Source organism: Brachionichthys hirsutus, chromosome 19, assembly GCF_040956055.1.
Source record: "Brachionichthys hirsutus isolate HB-005 chromosome 19, CSIRO-AGI_Bhir_v1, whole genome shotgun sequence".
Classification (NCBI taxonomy): Eukaryota; Metazoa; Chordata; class Actinopteri; order Lophiiformes; family Brachionichthyidae; genus Brachionichthys; species Brachionichthys hirsutus.
Window position 1 is genome coordinate 3678191 of NC_090915.1, and position 20012 is coordinate 3698202.

Consider the following 20012-nt stretch of genomic DNA (forward strand, 5'->3'; position numbering starts at 1 on the left):
TCTATGAGGCCGTTTATTAAAAGACAATTTTCTCATTCTTTGCATCCCCTGGCCTGGGAACTTTTCGGGATCCCTCCGGAAAACATTGCTGGTGTGCAGAACCTTTTAAAATACCCGTCTACTGCTGCCACTGTATGAATCAAAGAAGATGAATGGATGTGGACGGTTGCGTGAAAAGTCTGTGTGTTTTGAGGCAGATTCTCTTATTTGCAAAGACATCAATCTCCATCATGTCTGCTTTCTGTGACCCTCTCTCGCTCGCAGCCCCCCCCCCCCCCCCCCCCGCCACTTGTGTCGCCATCTGCTCTCGATTAATGTGAGTTACGAGCAGTAATTGAAGCATCTGCTCATCCGGAGTGCATCTGACGCACCGATGTATAACTCTCTGTCGCTCTCACCTTTCTTTTCGTTTGCCATCGTGTGTCTTTTAAACAAACACACACTCCTTAAATCTCAACAGCCATTGGACGGGCTGGAAAGGTTAAATTTATCAGCCATTCATGGTCCCCAGAGATTGCCTCGACATTCATGTTCCCCCTCAGGATAACTGTGGTTGTTCACTTTTAATCCAGCGCCATCTGGGGGGGGGGGGGGGGGGGTTATGTAATAATCGCCGTTGGTTTGTTTATCCGTCTGTTCGCAAGGTAATTCAAAAAGGTACTGACGGATCTTGATGACATTTACAGGAAGTGTTGGGAATGTTACCAGGAACAGATGATAACATTTTGGTCATGATCCAGAACCGATCCTGGATTCTGGATCACATTGAAATGTTTGTTAACATTGCAGTCACTCGAGCGTCAAATTTTTCTCCTCAACTTCCAACGCTCACACACATCCCACCATCCTTTTATTGATCGTTTCACTTTAACTCGGTGCTTGTTTGGGAATCGTTGTGGAATCTCTGGAAGCCGGACGCAAGCCCAAGCGGAGCGGTTTGCGAGGAGTCTCTCTAATCTGACACGATTCATCTGGGGTGCTGCAGAACACTGCTGACAGACGGATGAAAAGGAGAATGGAGATGCTGCGTCCCTGCATGTGTGTGTGTGCGCGTGTGTGTGTGCGTGTGTGTCTGTGTGTGCGCGTGTGTGTGTGCGTGTGTGTCTGTGTGTGCGTGTGCTTAGCAGGGAGCGTAGCCAGAATCAGCTAAAGGGCAGGATGTATGTGAGCTGGCTGGAGGTGATGGTGGAGGCAGACTCTTCCTGCTGTCACTTCAGGTCTGACTCCGGCATGTTGATGGAAGTAGAAGGCTCATCCACGCCGGCTTACACACACACACACACTACTCAGCCCACGTATTGTGCTACATGCTCCTGATTATATCTTCTCCTCTGTTGATCCAATCACCCTCATCTGACCGAAATTCCTTGATTGCGCTAAAGGTTAAACTCTACAGCTAAATGAAACAGCACTTCCTCCATACGGTCGCCGAGGGCGACAGATTTGAGGGGTGGTGCTAAACAGGGGTAGGCGACAGGTGGGGGTGGGGGGGGGTCCATATGCCATCCCAGTTACCAGCCCTGCTGCACTCCTCTCCAGCCTGGACAAGGGTCAGAGGGCCGGCTGCCGTATCGCTCTCCTCCGCGTGGACGCTTGGCAGTTCCAGGTCTGTCTGTCTGTCTGTGTCTGCCTGCATGGACAGGTCTGCAGCTGTATACATCCATTTATCCCACTCTGTGTTAATGAGCTTTGACATTGCTTTATTTATATTGGGTTCTGACACCAACTCCAGGCTTCATCTATTAAATTAGACCTAACCCCCCTCCGACACCCCCTCCATTTGTTTCAATGAGACGTCGTTGGGACGAAGACAGTGCGTCTGCAGAAAGTGTCCAGCAGGACAGGAGCTGCCATGTAATCTAATTCCTCCCCTCTTTGTCTCCATTCATTCACTGTCACTTCAGATTATTCTTAAACGGGAGGATGGAGGGTGGGATGACGAATGAGAGAGAAGAGAGAGAGGAAGACAGGAAGTCACAGTGTGGCCAGCCGGAGAGAAGCGGTGTCTGTATATCCTCTGGATCATCATTCATTTTAATCTCTAATCTCCCTTCGAAATGCTGGGGGGGGGTCACAGCTGGTTTCAAAGTGACGTTCAGGTTCAGCGGTCGGTCGGTCGGTTTGTAATCAAGTTACAAAACAAAATTTCATGAAAAATTTCATATTGATTGATTTTGGAGGCGTTCAGGATCTCAATCTCACAATTTAACCAACTGATGCGAAAAGCGGCAAAAGGATTTCTGCAAAAGTTTCTAATTTCCCTGTAAACCAATTATTAACCACGACGTTAATAAATCACACGTGCTTTTCTCGATATCGAGGACCTACGACTGACGCCGCTCCTCCACAAACTCCACAGGAAAACGCGAGTGGCTCAGAACATTTAGCTTTCTTCTTCATCTTGCAGGCCTACTTTCGTCAGGGGGTTGCGCTGCAGTACCTGGGTCGCCACGCCGACGCCTTGGCAGCATTCGCCTCCGGCCTTGCCCAGGACCCCAAGAGTCTTCAGCTGCTGGTCGGCATGGTGGAGGCGGCAATGAAATCCCCGCTCAGAGGTAGGCCCGCCCGCCGCCTGTCGGTCCCTCCCGCCTCGCTCGTCTGAAATGGAATTTTGTTTTGTCTCCTCAACAGCAACCTCGCGTCTTAAAACTCGCGGTAGAGGAGAGCGAGCGCGCCGGAGGAACCGCGAAGGTGCCGCGTTTCCCTTTGTTGTTTTATTCAGAAAGGTTCCTCGGCATCTGGGGATGTGAAAAGAAGCGTCTGACGACGGTTCGGCGCTCAAGAACAATTCGCATTTGATGTGACAAAAGAGAGAGATGAGAGAAAAGCGACGGAGGGAGACGAGATGTAGCAGGTCAGATGAAACGGGACAGGAAGCGCAGAGACGTCAGAGCTGAACATGCTGGCGGTCGCTGAACGAAGGCAAACGACTCGTGCTGCCTGAAGTCACATCCGCTGTGACGAGGGTTTCGTTGAGTGAGGAAGACGAGTTCATCCAAGTGACACGCGTCGATGAAAAGCCGAAATCCCGGTTTGGCATCGTTCCCGTTCCCACCGAGTCTCTGCATTTGTTTGTTCTTCCTTCAGCCAGACTTGGAAAAGACTGTGTGATCAAACGCGTTAGCTTGTTTGTTGGCCTGAGGACAGCAGAAAACAAATAGAGGTGGGGGGTAGTAACAGCTCTGAGGAGGGGGGGGGGTCCTCCTGGGAATCCATCTCCAGAATCATATTCTGTGGGCGCATCAGTGAGGCCGGCTTTCAGAAAGTTGATCCGATCCACGCCGCTCCTGTCGGGGGGGGGGGGGGGGGCGTTTGCTAAGTCTCGAATCACTTGCCGTCTTTCAGCTAACGGTGCTATCCGCAAAGGCCGACGCTAAAACCGCCTGCTTGAGCCGGCGTGGGGCCGATGTGGACCGATTGTTGCTTCAGCGCTCCTCTCCTGGCTTTTAATAAAACCGGTCTGTCTTCATTATGAACTGAGCCTTTGTGCAGCAGAGGTGGTGAAACCCAGAGGTCACAGCTCGGCTCTCCGTCACTGTGACGCTCAGGGCCAGAGATTAAAGCTGCCCCCCCAGAAGTGATTGACTGAAAGCAGCACTGACCCCAGAGCACCTTGAAGTTCTAAGGATCCATTAAAGACCCATCAGGAGCCGTCCCTCATGGATATCACGCCGTGCTGTCCTAATAATATTGATAACTGATCACTTGTGTTCCCTTATCAGTGTCTTTGCTCCCCCCCCCCCCCCAGACTCCCTGGAGCCCACCTACCAGCAGCTCCAGAAGATGAAGCTGGACAAGAGCCCCTTCGTGGTCGTGTCCGTCATCGGTCAGGAGCTGCTGACCCACGGCTTCCACGCCGCCTCGGTCGTGGTCCTGGAGGCGGGGCTGAAGATCGGCACGTGCTCGATAAAGCTGCGTGGCTCGGTCTTCTCGGCCCTGAGCTCGGCGTACTGGTCTTTGGGTAACGCGGAGAAGAGCATGGCCCACATGCAGCAGGATCTGGAGGTGACCAAGACCTTAGGTATGTGGGGGAGGGGGGGGGGGGCAGGAGGCGGCAGTGCGGACAGCCCGGCTGCAGGTGGATCCGTTGTAACGGATGTTTCGTCCAACAGGTGACCAGCCGGGTGAATGCCGGTCTCACGGGAACCTCGGCTCCGCCCTCTTCTCCAAAGGCAGCTACAGAGAAGCTTTGGCCAATCACCGGAACCAGCTGGTGCTGGCCATGAAGCTGAAGGACAGAGAGGTACGTCTGGACGCAGGAGTTTGCTTTTCAAAGTGTGAAGAAGTCGCTTAAACGACATTTCTACGCTTTAAATCTCAAGGATATTAACGGGGGCGTCACAAAAGCCTGGAGGAGCGTCTCCGTACGCGTTTACCAGTCCTCATGATGATAATAACCTTTATTTGTTCTGCACGCTCCGTGCAGGAGGAAAGAAATGACACGCGGCAAACCATAAAATGAGAAGATGTGCATGAGAAGTAGAGTAGCGACAGAAACTAAAATAAGGGTGAAGATAAAATAACGCCTCTCTCGTGTTTTCTCGGCAGCTCTTTTTCTTCCCCTCGGGCCGGCGCTCGGCTCGCCGACTTTCTTCTGAAGCTCTTTGGACAGTTGTGAAACACGAAGTTAATTAGATTGCTGCTACAGATTAGACCCTGGCCCCTTTCTGTCTTCCATGACACAAAGTCAAGCCGTCAGGGTGGCGTTGTGTGTTTACCGCCGCCGAACGGCTCCCAAGATGAGTGCGTTAATCAAATGTAGGGATTTCACGTTTTTTAATCTCACGATCCTTCGCCTGTAGAAGGTTTCATTTGCCTCTAAACAACCTGACGGAGTTCATCTCCATCCAGCGTTTTTTATCCCCGTTCACACATATTTCTCGGCCGAAGAGCCGCACCCAGATTTATTTTTGTGCACACGGATGTCATTTTAAGCGCGTTCGCCTTGGACAAGGCAGAACCCAGGCAGAGTTTCTGTGTCTGAGCCTCCACCGGCTGTCAGCAGGTGATTATTGAGTTTCTCAGAGGTGCTTCAGGCAGGTCATCCCCACGGATACACGTACGTGTGTTTACTCGGCTGCGTTGCATGTGGTTGTTTGTGTTTACAGACTACAAGCTTCCAAACAAAGACAAGCACGGGCAACAAAAGAGGATGCTGAGCACGACCAGACATTAGCATTCAGCGCAGATGGAGCTATCAATCAATGAGCAACGATTTTACTAATCACAGTCTTTTAAGTCATTAAAAATTCAAGTTGCTCCTTCATTCGGTTTTCGCGTCATTTTAAATTGAAATTCTTGTCAGTTTGTTCTGACAAGACAAAACATTCTTGGGCTCAAAAGTCCAACTTTAATTAGAATTTAACAAAATTATCATTTGGGAATTTATAAAAAAAAAAAAAACATCTACTTTATAGTGAGTCAGCATAAAATACAAGAATGACTACTCTCTGCCAAAAACTGTTTTTTTGCAGAGAGAATATCAAAATGCACTTTTCCCAGCACAAGACCATCCATCCAACTGAGGGACAGTTAAAGTTGGTGTGTTTTATTTTGGTGTAAAGTACTACTTTAAAATTGTGCTTTATTGCAGATATTGAGTGAATTTGCTTTTATTTGTTCTTCTACCTGGAATTGGGAGGACAAACTGATCCCGTAGTTCAAACGCTCTCCAGCAGATTCCTCTAAAGCAGGCGGTTAATGAATGCTAACTGTCACTGGGAGCGGCCGGACTGACCTTTAGAGGAATTTACTTCTTCTAATTAACAACGCGACACTGTGCTCTTTTCATTTCTGCTTCTATGTGTTCACCAAAAGACGACGGCGCACACCAATTCCCAATTCCCAGCAAAGTGATGAGTGTAAACACATACAATCCGGTTGACACGTCTCCGAGGCAGGAAAAGGAGATTTAATAAATGGCATGGAGGCCTCTGTGTGTGTACAGTCAACCGGCCAGATGAGTGTTTTGATTTCCCTCAAGGACACAAAAAACACACACACGAAAAAAAATCCAATCATGTTGTATCTGGGAGCCGATACTCAGTGTGTATGCACGGAAGAGTGAGGAAGATGAAGAGAATGTCCTTAAATCTGAATCGTAATGTGTTGTGCTGCAGGAAGAATCCAATTGGGAAGGGGAAAAAAAAGGGAAGAAAGCGTGATTTAAAAGGTGGAGGAAGGAAAAGACGGACCTTTAAATCTAACAAATGAGAAAAGAAGAGAAGAAACAAATAGAGACAGAGAGAGATTAGAGAGATTAGCGGCGGCATCATCCTCAGCTCAATAAACCGACCGAGAGACGCATCGAGGTTTGGAATAGAGCGATGCTCAATCAGCCCCCAAAATGTGGGCTTTTAACCGTCAGGAGGAAATGAGATCTCCTGCTGCGCGAGGAGGGAATGACAGATCCGAGGATGATCGGTTCACGATGGTCTGATGTTCAATCACCAGCAGGATGGAGGCAGGCAGCCGGGGGTTAAATCACAATGTCGGTTCAAGTGAGATATTTGTTAGCAGGCTCCACAGAAACATCTGGAACGTTAAGGTCGGGTATCTCTGTCTGGTCCGAGACTGGCGAAATCAAAAGGATTAAGGAGAGAATATTAAAAAACGAAGCAGCCGTTATTTCAGGAGAGATGAAGTAAATGTTTAAATGTCAAGAGGTGGCACGAAATAAACGTGTCTCGATGCAGGTGTGTTGTTTAAGAGGATTTTTCTCTACATGCGTATATTTCGTTAACCTGTTGGCGCAGTGGTTAGCGCTGTTGCCTCACGGCAAGAGCAGGTACCTGGATCGAATCCTACATTTGTGGCTTTTATGTTCTCCCCGTGTCCTCGCGGTTTTTCTTCGGGTTTCCTCCAAAAACATGAAATTTAGGTCAATTGATTACCCCAAATCCGTCTGTCGTGTATGAGTGTGTGTGTGCGTGTGCGTGGGCGTGTGCGTGGGCGTGTGCGTGTGCGTGTGCGTGTGCGTGTGCGTGTGCGTGAATGGTTGCCTGTCTATGTGTGGCCCGGCGACGTGCTGGTTGGCCGTGCGAAGCAGCTCCATCCGCTCCCCGTTCACCGAATAACGACGTCTGGGTAGACGGGCTGTAACCGGGTCGGCGCGTCCTCCATCACCAGTCAGGGATCTGAACGACGTGCCGTTCACCATCAGAAGGCCTCTAACAGCATTACCGTCACCGTGGTTGCATGAAGGCGCTGCTTCGTACGGACTCCACCGCAGGACGGAGGTTATTGATAATTGCATCGCGCTGTGTCTTCACAGGTGTAAACAAATTATAATGATTATCTCTGGGCCCATGTTTCCTCTGAAGGGGGGGGGGGACGACTCTGATTGAGTTCTGGACACTTGCCAATTGATTACTCATGGGAATCTTGACAATCGATCAGCAATAAAAGATGAGAATAGTTCAGATGCTACGTGAAGTGGAGATGCAGTGTCGGCTGCCGTTGCCATGGCGCCTGCGTGGCTGCAAATGTAATATGTAGAGATTCCTGAAGACGTGTGGTCCGTTTAGTTTTATTCATTTGCCTTTGTTGTTCCGCATACAGTGGATTTTATTTTACTTGAGCTTTCACACTTCGGCAGGTTTTGTGTCTCCGCCGACCTGAAAACGACTCGTTTGTGTGTCTCGTGTTGTGTTTGCATACACGGCGATGCGTGCCATTTGATGCGCTTGTCGTAATTTTTCTGTTTATGATCCGAAATCGGCTGCCTGACTATTTCCCATGACTCCGCCGAGCAAAGATCAATGCAAAAAAAAATAACCTTAAGATCAATTTGCAAATGAGTAGGCAGGAGTCAGATTAGCAAGGCGAGAGACGGAATGCAGAGACCATCTCTCATCTCTATCCGTCTGATCAGAGGAATGGTGTGTGTGTGTGTGTGTGTGTGTGTGTGATTTGCATGGTACCTTTTGTGTGAAGAGTCTCGGTAATTAGCAGGGAGACCGGCGCTAGACATCATTAGACGGCTCAAAGTGTTATAAAAGTGTCTTCTGTGCCGAGTTAGACAGAGTAATAACGGCACCACGAGAAGCTAAGCGGCGTTGCAGCAGGGCGAGGCTGTCACAGCGAGGTCTAATAGGTGTGAAAGATTAGCCTTCACGTCCTCCCGTGTGTCTGACTGGTGGGCCGGGAGGACGTGGCGTTGGGCTGGGTCGCTGTAGGAATGTTCAAGGTGGGTTTAAATGCAGTCAAACTTCAGTTTTATTTTATTCTGCTGAGAAAATAAGTTTTATTTTTGTCTGTGTTTTGAAAAAGGTCTGCCTTCACGGGACCCCGGCCTCAGAGCGGACCGTCCCACTCACCCCAGCGTTTCTTTCTGCTTTCAGGCTGCGTCTGACGCCCTCAGCAGTCTGGGCCACGTCTACACGGCGATCGGCGACTACCCCAACGCCCTGGCGAGCCACAAGCAGTGCGTGCTGCTGGCGCGGCAAACCCAGTGCCAGCTGTCAGAGGCTCGCCAGCTGGGCAACGTGGGCGCCGTGTACACGGCGCTGGGAGACTTCGCCAATGCCGTTCAGTGCCACGAGCAGCACCTGGACATTGCAAAGGTACAGAACGCGGCGACGACGGGTTTCAAAATCTCCTTGTTCGAAGTCGTGTCTGAATATTTCTGTTCTGGGTTCTGTTTTATCTTTCACGGCCAGTCACACAAAATGCTAATTGTTGTGTGTGTGATGTTTTTTTTTATTTTTTTTTTTTTTTTTTTGCAGACTCTGGAGAACCGGCGTGAGGAGGCGCGGGCGTACAGCAACCTGGGCAGCGCCTACCACTCTCGGCGAGACTTTGACAAGGCCATTTCCTACCACACGCGCGTGCTGGAGCTGGCCCAGGAGCAGGGGGACCGGGCCATCGAGATGAGGGCTTATGCTGGTCTGGGCCACGCTGCCCGCTGCATGCAGGTTGGTTTAAACTCATCTGAACTGTTGATATTGTCCTATGAGGGGATATTTATGGGGTATGTTTTATTCTTTGACCTCCCCCCCCAGGACCTGGAGAGGGCGCACCAGCACCACCAGCACCAGCTAGAACTGGCCCGGGAGCTGCAGGACCGAGCAGCTCAGGGCCGGGCCTCGTCCAACCTGGGTAGGTGCCGCTGCACCTGGTTCTTGTCTGACCTGTGCCCCGCCCCTCCTCAGTGTTTCCTGTTCAGGAAACAAACAAACAAACTTGTTACCTTCCACCATTAAAATAAATAAATAAACAACAACAACCCTGCTAGGAAGAAGCCTTTAAAAGCCTGGTTTGTATTCGGTGCACGCTGTGATCTGTGCTGGAAGCTTGCTGTTAATAAAAATGCAGGATGATTGTTAAAATAACCACAAAGACAGTCGATATAATAAACGCCACCTGGGACACCACGGGCGACATTGTTTGTCTCTTGCAGCTTATTATAGATGGTGTCTGAACTATTTCACCGACAGGCAGCGAAGGTTTCTCACAGACTTGCGGCTTGTTCAACCCCCCGTCACCTGATCTGCTTTCTGAGGCGCTATCACATGACTGCAGCGGCGCCTCCCTCGGCCAATCAGCGCTCATGTTTTATTAAGCGGGTTTTGTTTTCTGCGGCCGAGGTGATATGTGAGCGGCGGTGAACCTGACTCCACCGCTGAGTGGACAGGTCACTGCGGTGTGTGTGTGTGTGTGTGAGCGTCTTGTGTTCTCGCCATCATTGGCGGTGTGACATCATCAGCAGTAGACTGTTTGATGCAGCAACGGCTGACAGCGGCGCTGCGCTTCAGATCAATGATTCATTCCATCATTTATGGATGATGCTCTCCTCTCAAGCTGACTGCTGACGTGACAGCCCTCCGCTCTTCCCTTGTTTCCTCCTTTCCTCTCCTCTCATTCTCTGTTCTCTTGCTCCTCTCTTATATCCTCCTCTTCTCAGTTGCCTCCTCGCTTTGGGTTTTTATCCTCCCTCGTTTCCTCATCTCACCCCTTTTCTCTTGTCACTTATTTCCTACCGTCATCAACAGTTTTTGCTTCACAAATGTTTCTTTTTTAGTGTCACTTCCTCCCTTATTTCCTCATTTTGTCTATTCTTCCCTCCCCTATTTCCTCCCATTCTCCTTCTCTCTATTGTTTCATCCTCTCCTTTCCTACTTTGTTTCTTTTTTGCTATCTTTCCACATGTCTTTTTTCTTTATTTTTCCTTTCCTTTCCTTCGATAGATAAATGGCAGCCATCAATAATCATATTTTAAACTAGAAAAGCATTCAGAGATCACAGACCTCCGGCAAGCAGCTCATTCCCCTTGTAACTGGATTTAATTGGGTCCACATGCTGATCTGGATCATCATCAAAAGGTTCTACATTGTTCTTGGTATCTTTATGCACCAACCATAAGAAGTAACCTGGAAGCCGGCCACTCTCTCTCTCTCTCTGCGCAGTCTGACATGTAAACCTCATGTGACTGGTCCATCTGGCGTCTCGACACGCCCGCATCCCTCTCCCCCCTCCTCACCCGGCTCCCCCTCTGTGTCTTTGTGTAGGAATAATGCTACTAGCATGCCAACTAACCTAAATTTGTTTCATTCAATGTTAATCTACTTTGCGCTGATTCGGACCTTAATTACAACAACATAACCCGGTTAAAGTGTTTACAGGGAAGTTGAAATAGTCTTTAATCGGTTTGTAATCACGTTATTCATAAACATTTAAAAACAATAACCACGAGATGAAGATGAAGGAACTCTGCGTATGCGCTAAAGAGGATGTGCAGATATTATTAGACTAGCAGAGCCTTTCGATTATTCACTGGCGTCTTCTAAGACCTTGTGCATTCATGCTCCCATGCATGCACATATGTGTGCGCTTCATTTTGGGAATTTCCAACCCGTGTTGGGTGAAGTCTAAGCAGCGCTGTACTCATCGGAATTACAGTTTCTCAGCAGCATCTTAGTTTTTCCTTCTCCCCGCCTTCATCTCAGGCATCATTCACCAGATGAAGGGCGAGTATGAGGCGGCGCTGAAGCTCCACAAAGCTCACCTGTCCTTCGCCCAGGAGCTGAGCGACTACGCGGCCCAGGGGAGGGCGTTCGGGAACATGGGCAACGCCTACCACGCGCTCGGCATCCACGACCAAGCTGTCCGCTTCCACCGGCAAGAGCTGCAGATCTCGCTGGAGGTGAATTCCTCGCACGTCTTGCAAAGAAAGCAGAAAGATTTACAAAACCAAGTTGCGAAAATCTCTTTGCGTTCCAGGTGAACGATCGTCCGTCCCAGGCCTCCACGCACGGCAACCTCGCCGTGGCCTACCAGGCTCTGGGCGCCCACGATCGAGCGCTCCAGCACTACCTTCACCACCTGAGCATTGCACGAGAGCTCCGAGACTCCCAAAGTGAAGCGCGAGCGCTAGGCAAGCTCAGAAACAGATCCGTCGTAGGCATAGTGGAGATGTCTGAGATGTAAACGCTCTCTTTTAATCTTCCGTTCTACAGTTAACTTGGGGAACTTCCACAGCTGGAGGGGAGAATACACGCAGGCCTTGCCGTACTACCAGCAGTTCCTGGCTCTGGCCCCGGGTTTGCAGGATCTGGAGGGGGAGGGAAAGGTTTGCCACAACCTCGGCTATGCCCACTACTGCCTCGGACAGTACAGAGACGCCGTCAGGTCAGAGACGGGAGGAAACCACACAAACCGCAACCTCTGCATGGCTTTTAAAGGGACAAGCTCAGTAAGCTTGTTACCTTAATTGACTTGTGAGGAACTTTGGCAAGAAAGATCCGCAACACGAGATCCATAAAGACGGCGCAGCGTTTAACCATTCCCCTCAGACTTCATTTTACACTGAAGAATCAAAGGTGGCTCATTTTGCATCTTTCCTAAGAGGAATAAAGAACAAGCTGCAGCAAGCAGTTAATGTCACGATGCTTTAATGAGCTGTTTTGTATCTGCAAAAGTGTTTGCGCGCATAAATTCAAATTCCCGTCTCCTCTGAAGTGGCTTTCCGTGCTTTCATGTGTAAATTCCAAAGCCGTGCTTTGCATTTTTCCCTCACCCACTTGCGCAGGTATTATGAGCAGGATCTGGCCTCCGCGAAGGACCTCCAAGACAAGTTAGCGCAGGCGAAAGCCTACTGTAACCTTGGCCTGGCCCACAAAGCGCTGGGGGAGTTCAGCAAAGCGGAGGAGTGCCAGAGATATCTGCTCTCCTTGGCACAAGCCTTGGACAACACGCAGGTCTCCCCCCACCGGCGCCGTTTATTCTCCACAAAGTTCCAGGAAGCTCCTGAGCTGTACGTTGATCGGCCTAGCTTTATATTTGCAGGCTGTTTTCAGGGCCTTTGGGAACCTGGGGGACGTGTGTGTGTGCCGGGGAGATCTCCCAGCAGCGGTGAGGTTCTACCAGCAGCAGTTAAGCTTGGCCCAGAAGGTCGGCGACCTGAAGATGGAGGCCGACGCCTACTCGGCACTCGGATCCGTTCACAGGTAGCGACGCTTCCGCTGTGTGCTTTCTCTTCTGCTCTCCCTCTCTCACCTCTTCTTCCCCCCCGTGCTTGCCATCCAGGCTGCTGCGTCAGCTCGATGCAGCGTTGTCCTTCCACAGCCAAGAGCTGACGGTTCGGAAGGACGTCGGCGACCAGCAGGGGGAGTGCCGGGCCCTGGGCCACCTGGCGGCAGTGCACATGGCCCTGGGGGACTACGCTACCACCTTCCAGTGTTATGAGGCCCAGCTGGGCCTGGCTCAGGGACTCAGGGATGCCCGTCTGGAAGCCCAAGTCCACGGGAACATGGGAATCACCAAGATGAACATGGGGGTGTTTGAGGAGGCGATTGGGTATTTTGAGCAGCAGCTGGCCATGCTGCAGCAGCTGAGCGGGGCCGAGAGCGTGCTGGACAGAGGTCGGGCCCATGGGAACCTGGCAGACTGCTACGACGCCCTGGGGGACTACGAGGAGGCTATCCAGAACTACGAGAAGTACCTGGCGGTGGCTCAGAGTCTCCACCACGTCCAGGACCAGGAGAAAGCCTACAGAGGACTCGCCAATGCACACAGGTAGGGAGCGCAGTGTTTAAGTAATAATACTTAAATATATATATATATATATATATATATATGAAAACTGCATTAAATACTCATTTACATGCTGGGACACAGGCAGCGATGAGAACGATGTGGGTTTGATGTCTTTAAAATGCCGCATGGACAAGTTTTATTCATTTTTTTGCTGCTGTTTTGACATTTGTGTTAATATTTACATCATCTATGCGTTTATGTTCTTCATTAGCTTGGTTATGTTTGTGCAATAGAGGAGCAGCATTCATGCATGAATCTGAAATGAGCTTCTCCTGCCTCGAGCGTTTCAAATTAGAGCCGTAATAAAAAAAAATGAAAACAACAAATAATCACAATTGAATTCGCAGTAATAATAGTAAAAAAACAAAGGCAGCCGCGCTGATGAGTGGAGGGCGATTCCCCCGTGCTGGGTTCTTGTGGTACAAGCAGTGACAGAAGGCAGGCTCTCCGTCTGTCACCGTCTCCTCTGTGCTCTGGAAGTGCATCTTATTTTCTCTAAGAGGAGACGGAGCTGCTTGTCGCAAATCAAAATGCCCTTTCTGTGTTTCTCCTTCCTCCTCAGGGCCACGGGGAGTCTTCAGCAGGCGCTGGTCTGCTTCGAGAAGCGGCTGGTGGTCGCCCATGAGCTGGGTGGGGAAGGTGGGGGGAAGGCTCAGGCGTACTGGGAGCTGGGCACCTTGCACAGCCAGCTGGGCAACTATGAGCAGGCCCTGTCCTGCCTGGAGCACCAGCTCAACATCGCTCACACAGCAGGGGTACGGCGCAAACTCAGCCTTCTATTAGTGCAGGTGTTATTATGCACTTTTAAAAGTGATGCAATTCCTGCTTTGCCTGTCAGGATAAATCCCTGGAAGCCGAGGCAAGCGATGCGCTCGGAGGCGTCTACCAGCTGATGGCCGACAACGAGACGGCGCTGCAGGTTGGGGCCGCATTCGTGCACCATGACTCGGCGTCTTCTTCTTGTCTTCTTGTCTCACCTGAGAACATTTAGCTTAGCTCTGCATCGAGACTGGAAATGGGTCAGTAGTTCTGTGCAGCATCCAGAGGAGCTGCTGGGCTCTGCCGAGAGATACTCCACGCAGGCTTTTTGATCGATAATAATTACCTCCACCAAGGAGGTTATGTTTTCGCGTTCATCTGTCGGTCTGTCTGTCTGTCTGTGACGCAGAAAGGGACGGACAGGATCTCGGTGACATTTTCAGGAAGTGTTGGATTTTTGTTGCTTTAAGATTTGCGTCCACATTCTGCCACTCTCAGTGAAATGAAATAAAGTTTCAGTTCGAGCCACTTTTGCAGAATAACACACACACACACACACAGTACTCAGAGAAAGGCATTGAAAGGTATGGACAAAACTACGGCAAGAGAGGAGGGTAAGAAACACAAAGACGAAGGTTGTTGTTTTTAGCCTGAAGGAGAAGTTATTCAAATGTATCCCGTGGAGTAATGGCGCTGTCCCGTTGCAGTGGCACCAGCGGGCTCTGGATATCGCCGAGCAGACCGGCTGCGTGAGGAGCCAGGGGCGAGCCTACGGCAACCTGGGCCTGACCTACGAGGCTCTAGGGAACCACGAGCGAGCCGTGGTCTACCAGGAGCAGCACCTGAGCGTGGCGGCGCAGACCAATGATCTCGTAGCTAAAACCTTGGCCTACGGGAGCCTGGGAAGGACACACCATGCTCTGCAAAACTATGCACAAGCCGTGATGTACCTGCAGGAAGGTAGGAGCCTGAGGTCAGATCAGCAGCACTGACTCCTCTGTGTTTGAAACGCCAGTAAAAATCAAAGCGATGGATCATTCGTCAACTCAACTTTATTTCTGAAAACAATCATACAGCCCAAAGTGAGAAAGATGGAATCAGAGAAAAAACCCAACGTTTTGATCTGATCTCCCACAGCTGAATCCAGTCGCTGTGAAACTCCACCAGTTTGTCCATGCTCTGGGTTTTCATTTTAACCTTGTGTTGTTGTTTTATGAAAGTGACAAAATCGTAAAAAAAGAAAGTGAAAAAATGAATCCCAGATTCTGAATCCTTGCCTCAAACTTTAATCAACTTTCTCGTTGGATCTCCGCCTCCACACAAAATGTCATCAGAATTCATTTGACAGTTTTTCCGGATTTCTTGCGGCTGAACAAACTGTCACAGACGCGTCTCCGACTCTCATTGGTGCAGGTAATGATTTATTTAAGGCGGTACGTCTCTGCATTTCTACTCCTCTACTATGTTCAAGAGCAGTCTAACATCTATCAGATAAGTGATGAGAAGCGGTTTCAGTTTAAACCCCCCCCACCCGCAGCCTGGCAGACTCCACTGAGGGTCCCATTGACACAAACACCCTTATCTGCATTTAGGAATATTACATTATAATGTTTTATTTTTCAGACTGTCAAGACGCATGAAAGATCGTCGCTCTGACATTGAGCCTTGAGTCATTCCGCTAATTGCCAATAATCCATCTTGATTTAACTTCACAAACTGCAATGAAGCGCTCAACTGTGAACGTTTCCATCACTCCTCGCCTCCCATTGAAAATAATGATGCATAAAAAAAAACACACACACTAAAACCTGTCAAACATGTGCCGAATCAGTCACAGTTTGTCACCCGACCCACAGAGCGTCCGGAGTTTGAATTTGATCATTAACTCCGAGCTTGCGAGCGCTTCACCGGCGAGGCGGCGTGAGGGTGGCGCTGGGGCGTCATCCGAAGCGCCGCCTTTAATTAACCTCGGCTGCCGACGGTAGAGAAGCGCAGACACCGAACATCGCCGGGCCAGACGGAGAGGCGTGAATCGAAACTCGGTGTCTGATGAGATTCTGCTCAATCTGAGAGGCTAATGAGGAGTAATTAGAAGCCGCCGCACGGCAGGAGGGACGAAACCTGTCCGGAGACAAACCGAGGAGCAGCTACCAGAGCGTCATCCTGACGAGATGTCAGGTCCAAAGACAAAAGGAGCGATGAGGGGGGGGAAACCGAGCGTCAGCGCCCTCAGCTCAGTGGCTGTCAGGAGAGTTTTTCAAAGAGCTGATTTCAGATCGGCCTCCGGTGGGGGGGGGCCGGCATTTGATCTCTGCGCTCTGTCTGTCCCTCTCCTCAGGTCTGCGTCTGGCGGAGCAGCTGGGTCGCAGAGAAGATGAAGCTCGGATACGTCATCGCCTGGGTCTGTCTCTGTGGGCCAGCGGGAACCTGGAGGAGGCCCAGCACCAGGTCAGTTACACGCTCACACGACCCGGTGCATGATCCAGCCGTTATCGGCTCACCGGCAGGCAGGTGGAGGGTCGGATGAAGTCGCAAAAAACGTTTCTGGAGTTTCATTCTGTTGCAGAAGAAGATGGTAAAAGTTATTTGTTTTTTTAAGAAGAAAAACAAAATTAAAAAAAACTAATCATGAATGCTATTTCATTCTGCATTTTAATTCACTTCATTAAACCTTTTAAAAATATTCTTCCAGTCTTCTTTTGGCAGGTTTAATTCTTCAGATTGTTGTGTGTAGCTCTAGTGCCCTCCAGTGGTCAGCTTTAAAACTGCAGGCCTTCCTTTAAAAGACTATTATGTGGAAACGGGTCAGAAACCGTAACCCATTTTAACGCTGTTATTACACCTGTATAAGTGTGTAATAACGTGATGTTTGCTGTTTTGCAGTTGTACAGAGCCTCCGTGATTTTTGAGACCATCCGTCATGAGACGCAGCACAGCATGGATTACAAGCTCTCTCTGTTTGATCTGCAAACCGGCTCGTACCAGGCTCTCCAGCGGGTCCTCGTCAGCCTCGGTGAATTCCTCTCCTGTGGAGTTGCTATTTTAGTTAGAATCTCTGCGCCTCGCTTTGTTCCGATGGCGTTCTTCGCTCTCATTTTTACTCTCCCGCTCCCCGTCGAATTCATCTTCCGCCATTGTTCCAGGCCGCCACGACGAGGCGCTGGCGATAGCGGAGCGAGGACGAACGCGTGCCTTTGCCGACCTCCTGATCGAGCGACAGAAAGGGAGTCAGCAAGCGGCGAGCATTGAGCCCTATATCCCCGTTACCGTGGAGCACATCCTGGAGACGGTCAACGGTCAGAGGGCTATGGTCCTCTACTTCTCCCTGGCTGGTGGATTTCTGTACAGCTGGCTGATATCTCCGGGGACAGGTGCGCACACACCTGAACGCGCCACGCCCGCCATCTGTCACGTCCATGTCAGGAAACACAGCTAAACTGTGTCAGACGCTAATTCACCCACGTTCTTCCCGCAATGCTTCAACAGGTATCGTGAAGTTTAACGAGGTCTACCTCGGAGACGCCGGAGCGGAGGCCGGCGAGTTCCAGGAAGGCAGCGGGAGCCCGCAGGGTGGAGGAGGAGGAGCATGTGGAGGCGCTCTGTCTCTGGAGCAGTACATTGACAACGCCAGAGAGGCCCTCGGAGTGGACAGCCACGACAGCAGGTTGGTTCTATTGGCTACCTCTGAACAAGTCAGGGTGAGGGAGGAAACGTGGATCCTCACCGTCCTGTGGGTTATCGTCATGGGGGGGGGGGGGGGGGCATTGGTCCCACGGGAGATCAAAACTGAAGAATCATTAAATCATCATGTAGCTACAACATGTAGCCACAGAGGGCGCTGTTCAGACTTTTATTTTCACTTCTGTTCATCATCTACGAGCAGCTTAAGTCACCTCAGCCAATAGAACATAATTAAAATGACTAATGCAGAAAGTAAACGGCTCGTAATGCCAGACGTTCCTGATCGCCGAGTTATTTGCGATGTTCATCCTGCTGTAATAATAACGCCGTCGGCTTTGCAGGTTTTGCTCCGGCAGCGAGACAGAGAGTGAAGCCGGCGATCTGTTGGAGCAGCAGTTTGAGGAACTGAGCAACAACCTGACTTCAGCCGCCGACCCGACCGGCTACCTCCGGATGGTCTCCAGAAACAACCTCTTCAACAGGTTTGTGATCTGCCATGGTTTAATGCAAATCCGTGGCCTTTAATGATGAATGTCGGTAAATTATTCGTTGCGCGTCCTTCAGGAGCTGTCGGAGCGCGACGAGCCTGTACAGCACCACCGTGTCGCCAGCGAAGGACAGCTCGTCGTCGCCTCTTTCTCGGCTGAGCAACGTGAACAAGCCTCCTCTGCGAGCCCTCTACGACTTACTCATCTCGCCAATGGAAGGGGTAAAGACATGGAACGCGTCGTGTACGTTGAGGCGCTTGCATGTCTGACATTCTGACGTTTTGCTGGCGTTCTCTCCAGGGCCTGATGCACAGCGCCGGACCCGTGGGCAGACACAGACAGCTGGTGTTGGTGCTGGAGGGGGAGTTGTACCTGATCCCATTTGCCTTGCTCAAAGGCAGTTCCTCCAATGAGTACCTATATGAAAGGTTCAGTCTCATCTCTGTGCCCTCTTTAGGCAGCCTGGGAGCCGCAATCAAGGTAGACAAATCCACACGTATTCGTAATCCTTGAAAGTAAAATCTTGTTTAGCAGCGCTTGAACAGTTTGGATTTTACAACCTTCCTCAGATTGGGTGCGTTTCAAATCCAACTGTGGGCTTTATGAGACTAAGATTACGATAAGCACGGTTTATGGTGCACCTTTAAATGAGTCCCCATCTGCTGCAGTTGTTGGAGAACCGGCGTTCAAACATTTCTCTTTTCTCCAGAAATGTTTTGCGGGCCGAGAAACTTCACCAAAACTGATGAGTGATTTTCATTTTGAGACGAAGCTGGCCTTTAAAGTCGATTGAAACATTGATTTATGATTAGCGTTGATTTTTGGCTCTTTCAATCGTAAACCCTCCCGGACTCAGATTGCTAGAGGCGCTTTTTGGGTAGGCTGCATGTATCCTTTCCTTTTTTCCACAATTAAAATGCCGTTATTTTCATGTTATGGCGAGCGGTAAACTGTAATGTGGCGTAGAGCCTTCAGACCGATCTCATGGAAAACAAATACGCCGTCCGAGGATCGTGGAGCAGCCATGGTTAGACCCTATCAGGATGTCCACAACAGGAACTCAGCCACATTTACAAGCCTTTGGCAGTGACCACATCCCATCCTCCAAATTAAAGGAGCCAGACGGAGTAAATTGAGCCAAAGAGAATCCATTTTGGATTGTTAAATTACAGGCTACTAAACACCGAAGCCTAAACAAAGATGGAGATTTTACTGCTTTTCCTCTCAGCATTTCTTTCTTTCGTGTAAACCTTTACGTAACAATTACTGTTTTTCTATTTGTTGCTCTCTTTCTAAACCATCTCGAGGCCATAAAATAGATGATTCCTGTTGAACGATGGCATCTGTTTGATTCCTTTGTCTATCAATTTCTACACTGTAAAATATAGTGGCCGGGAATTTGGTTTCAGCATCTTTCTCAAGGAAAAAAATGCGGTTTTAATTATTTAAAAGTGGGTGAGAGATTCTTTTTCTAGAAAACATGTACGTTTAATATTCCTGTGTTCAACCTACAGCCTCATCCTCGTCGCTGCGGCCCCTTACTTTGCTCAGATGGGGGTTCGGTGGCTGCAGTGGTTGGGGCTCCCCGCCTGCCCCCCTCTCTGATGCACCGCTGGCTGTGGGGCCCCTTACCTTCAGCCCAAGAAGAAGCTCTGTGGCTGGGGGAGCAATTGGGATGTCATCCCTTAACTGGAGCAAATGCCACAAAGGAGCGCGTCTTAGCAGCGCTGAGTCAGGCCGAGTGCGTTCACTTTGCGACGCACGTATCGTGGAAGCTCGCCGCTCTGGTTCTCGCCCCCGGCCAAGAGCACAGAGGAGGCGAGGGAGCCGGGGGACGACTAAAGGACAAGTCCCCGTCCGGAGCTCAGGGCGAAAAGACCAGGAGCCCAGAGAGACACGCAGACGAGACGAGCGAGGATGGAGAAAGTGTGTGTGACATGGAAAGTATGTGCGACAGTCCACCGCTGAATGACTTCCTCCTCACTGCTGCCGACATCCTGGACCTGTGCCTGAGCGTCAGACTTGTGGTTCTGAGGTAAAGGTCTTTCA

The 20012-nt window shown here is 50.1% G+C and overlaps 1 protein-coding gene across 1 annotated transcript in view; it reads left to right on the plus strand.

The window, feature by feature from the left end:
- Positions 1 to 20012, plus strand: part of ttc28 (tetratricopeptide repeat domain 28) — a 45309-nt gene that overhangs the window by 19465 nt on the left and 5832 nt on the right. Inside the window, exons 3-25 of the mRNA XM_068753363.1 lie at positions 2408 to 2555; positions 3749 to 4021; positions 4113 to 4243; positions 8343 to 8564; positions 8727 to 8915; positions 9003 to 9099; positions 10947 to 11143; positions 11221 to 11374; positions 11457 to 11628; positions 12029 to 12197; positions 12286 to 12446; positions 12526 to 13014; positions 13598 to 13790; positions 13874 to 13954; positions 14502 to 14754; positions 16133 to 16242; positions 16678 to 16807; positions 16938 to 17165; positions 17281 to 17458; positions 17817 to 17957; positions 18040 to 18184; positions 18264 to 18443; positions 19478 to 19998. Coding sequence (XP_068609464.1) covers positions 2408 to 2555; positions 3749 to 4021; positions 4113 to 4243; positions 8343 to 8564; positions 8727 to 8915; positions 9003 to 9099; positions 10947 to 11143; positions 11221 to 11374; positions 11457 to 11628; positions 12029 to 12197; positions 12286 to 12446; positions 12526 to 13014; positions 13598 to 13790; positions 13874 to 13954; positions 14502 to 14754; positions 16133 to 16242; positions 16678 to 16807; positions 16938 to 17165; positions 17281 to 17458; positions 17817 to 17957; positions 18040 to 18184; positions 18264 to 18443; positions 19478 to 19998 — 4562 coding nt within the window. The remainder of the gene's footprint in view (positions 1 to 2407; positions 2556 to 3748; positions 4022 to 4112; positions 4244 to 8342; positions 8565 to 8726; positions 8916 to 9002; positions 9100 to 10946; positions 11144 to 11220; positions 11375 to 11456; positions 11629 to 12028; positions 12198 to 12285; positions 12447 to 12525; positions 13015 to 13597; positions 13791 to 13873; positions 13955 to 14501; positions 14755 to 16132; positions 16243 to 16677; positions 16808 to 16937; positions 17166 to 17280; positions 17459 to 17816; positions 17958 to 18039; positions 18185 to 18263; positions 18444 to 19477; positions 19999 to 20012) is intronic.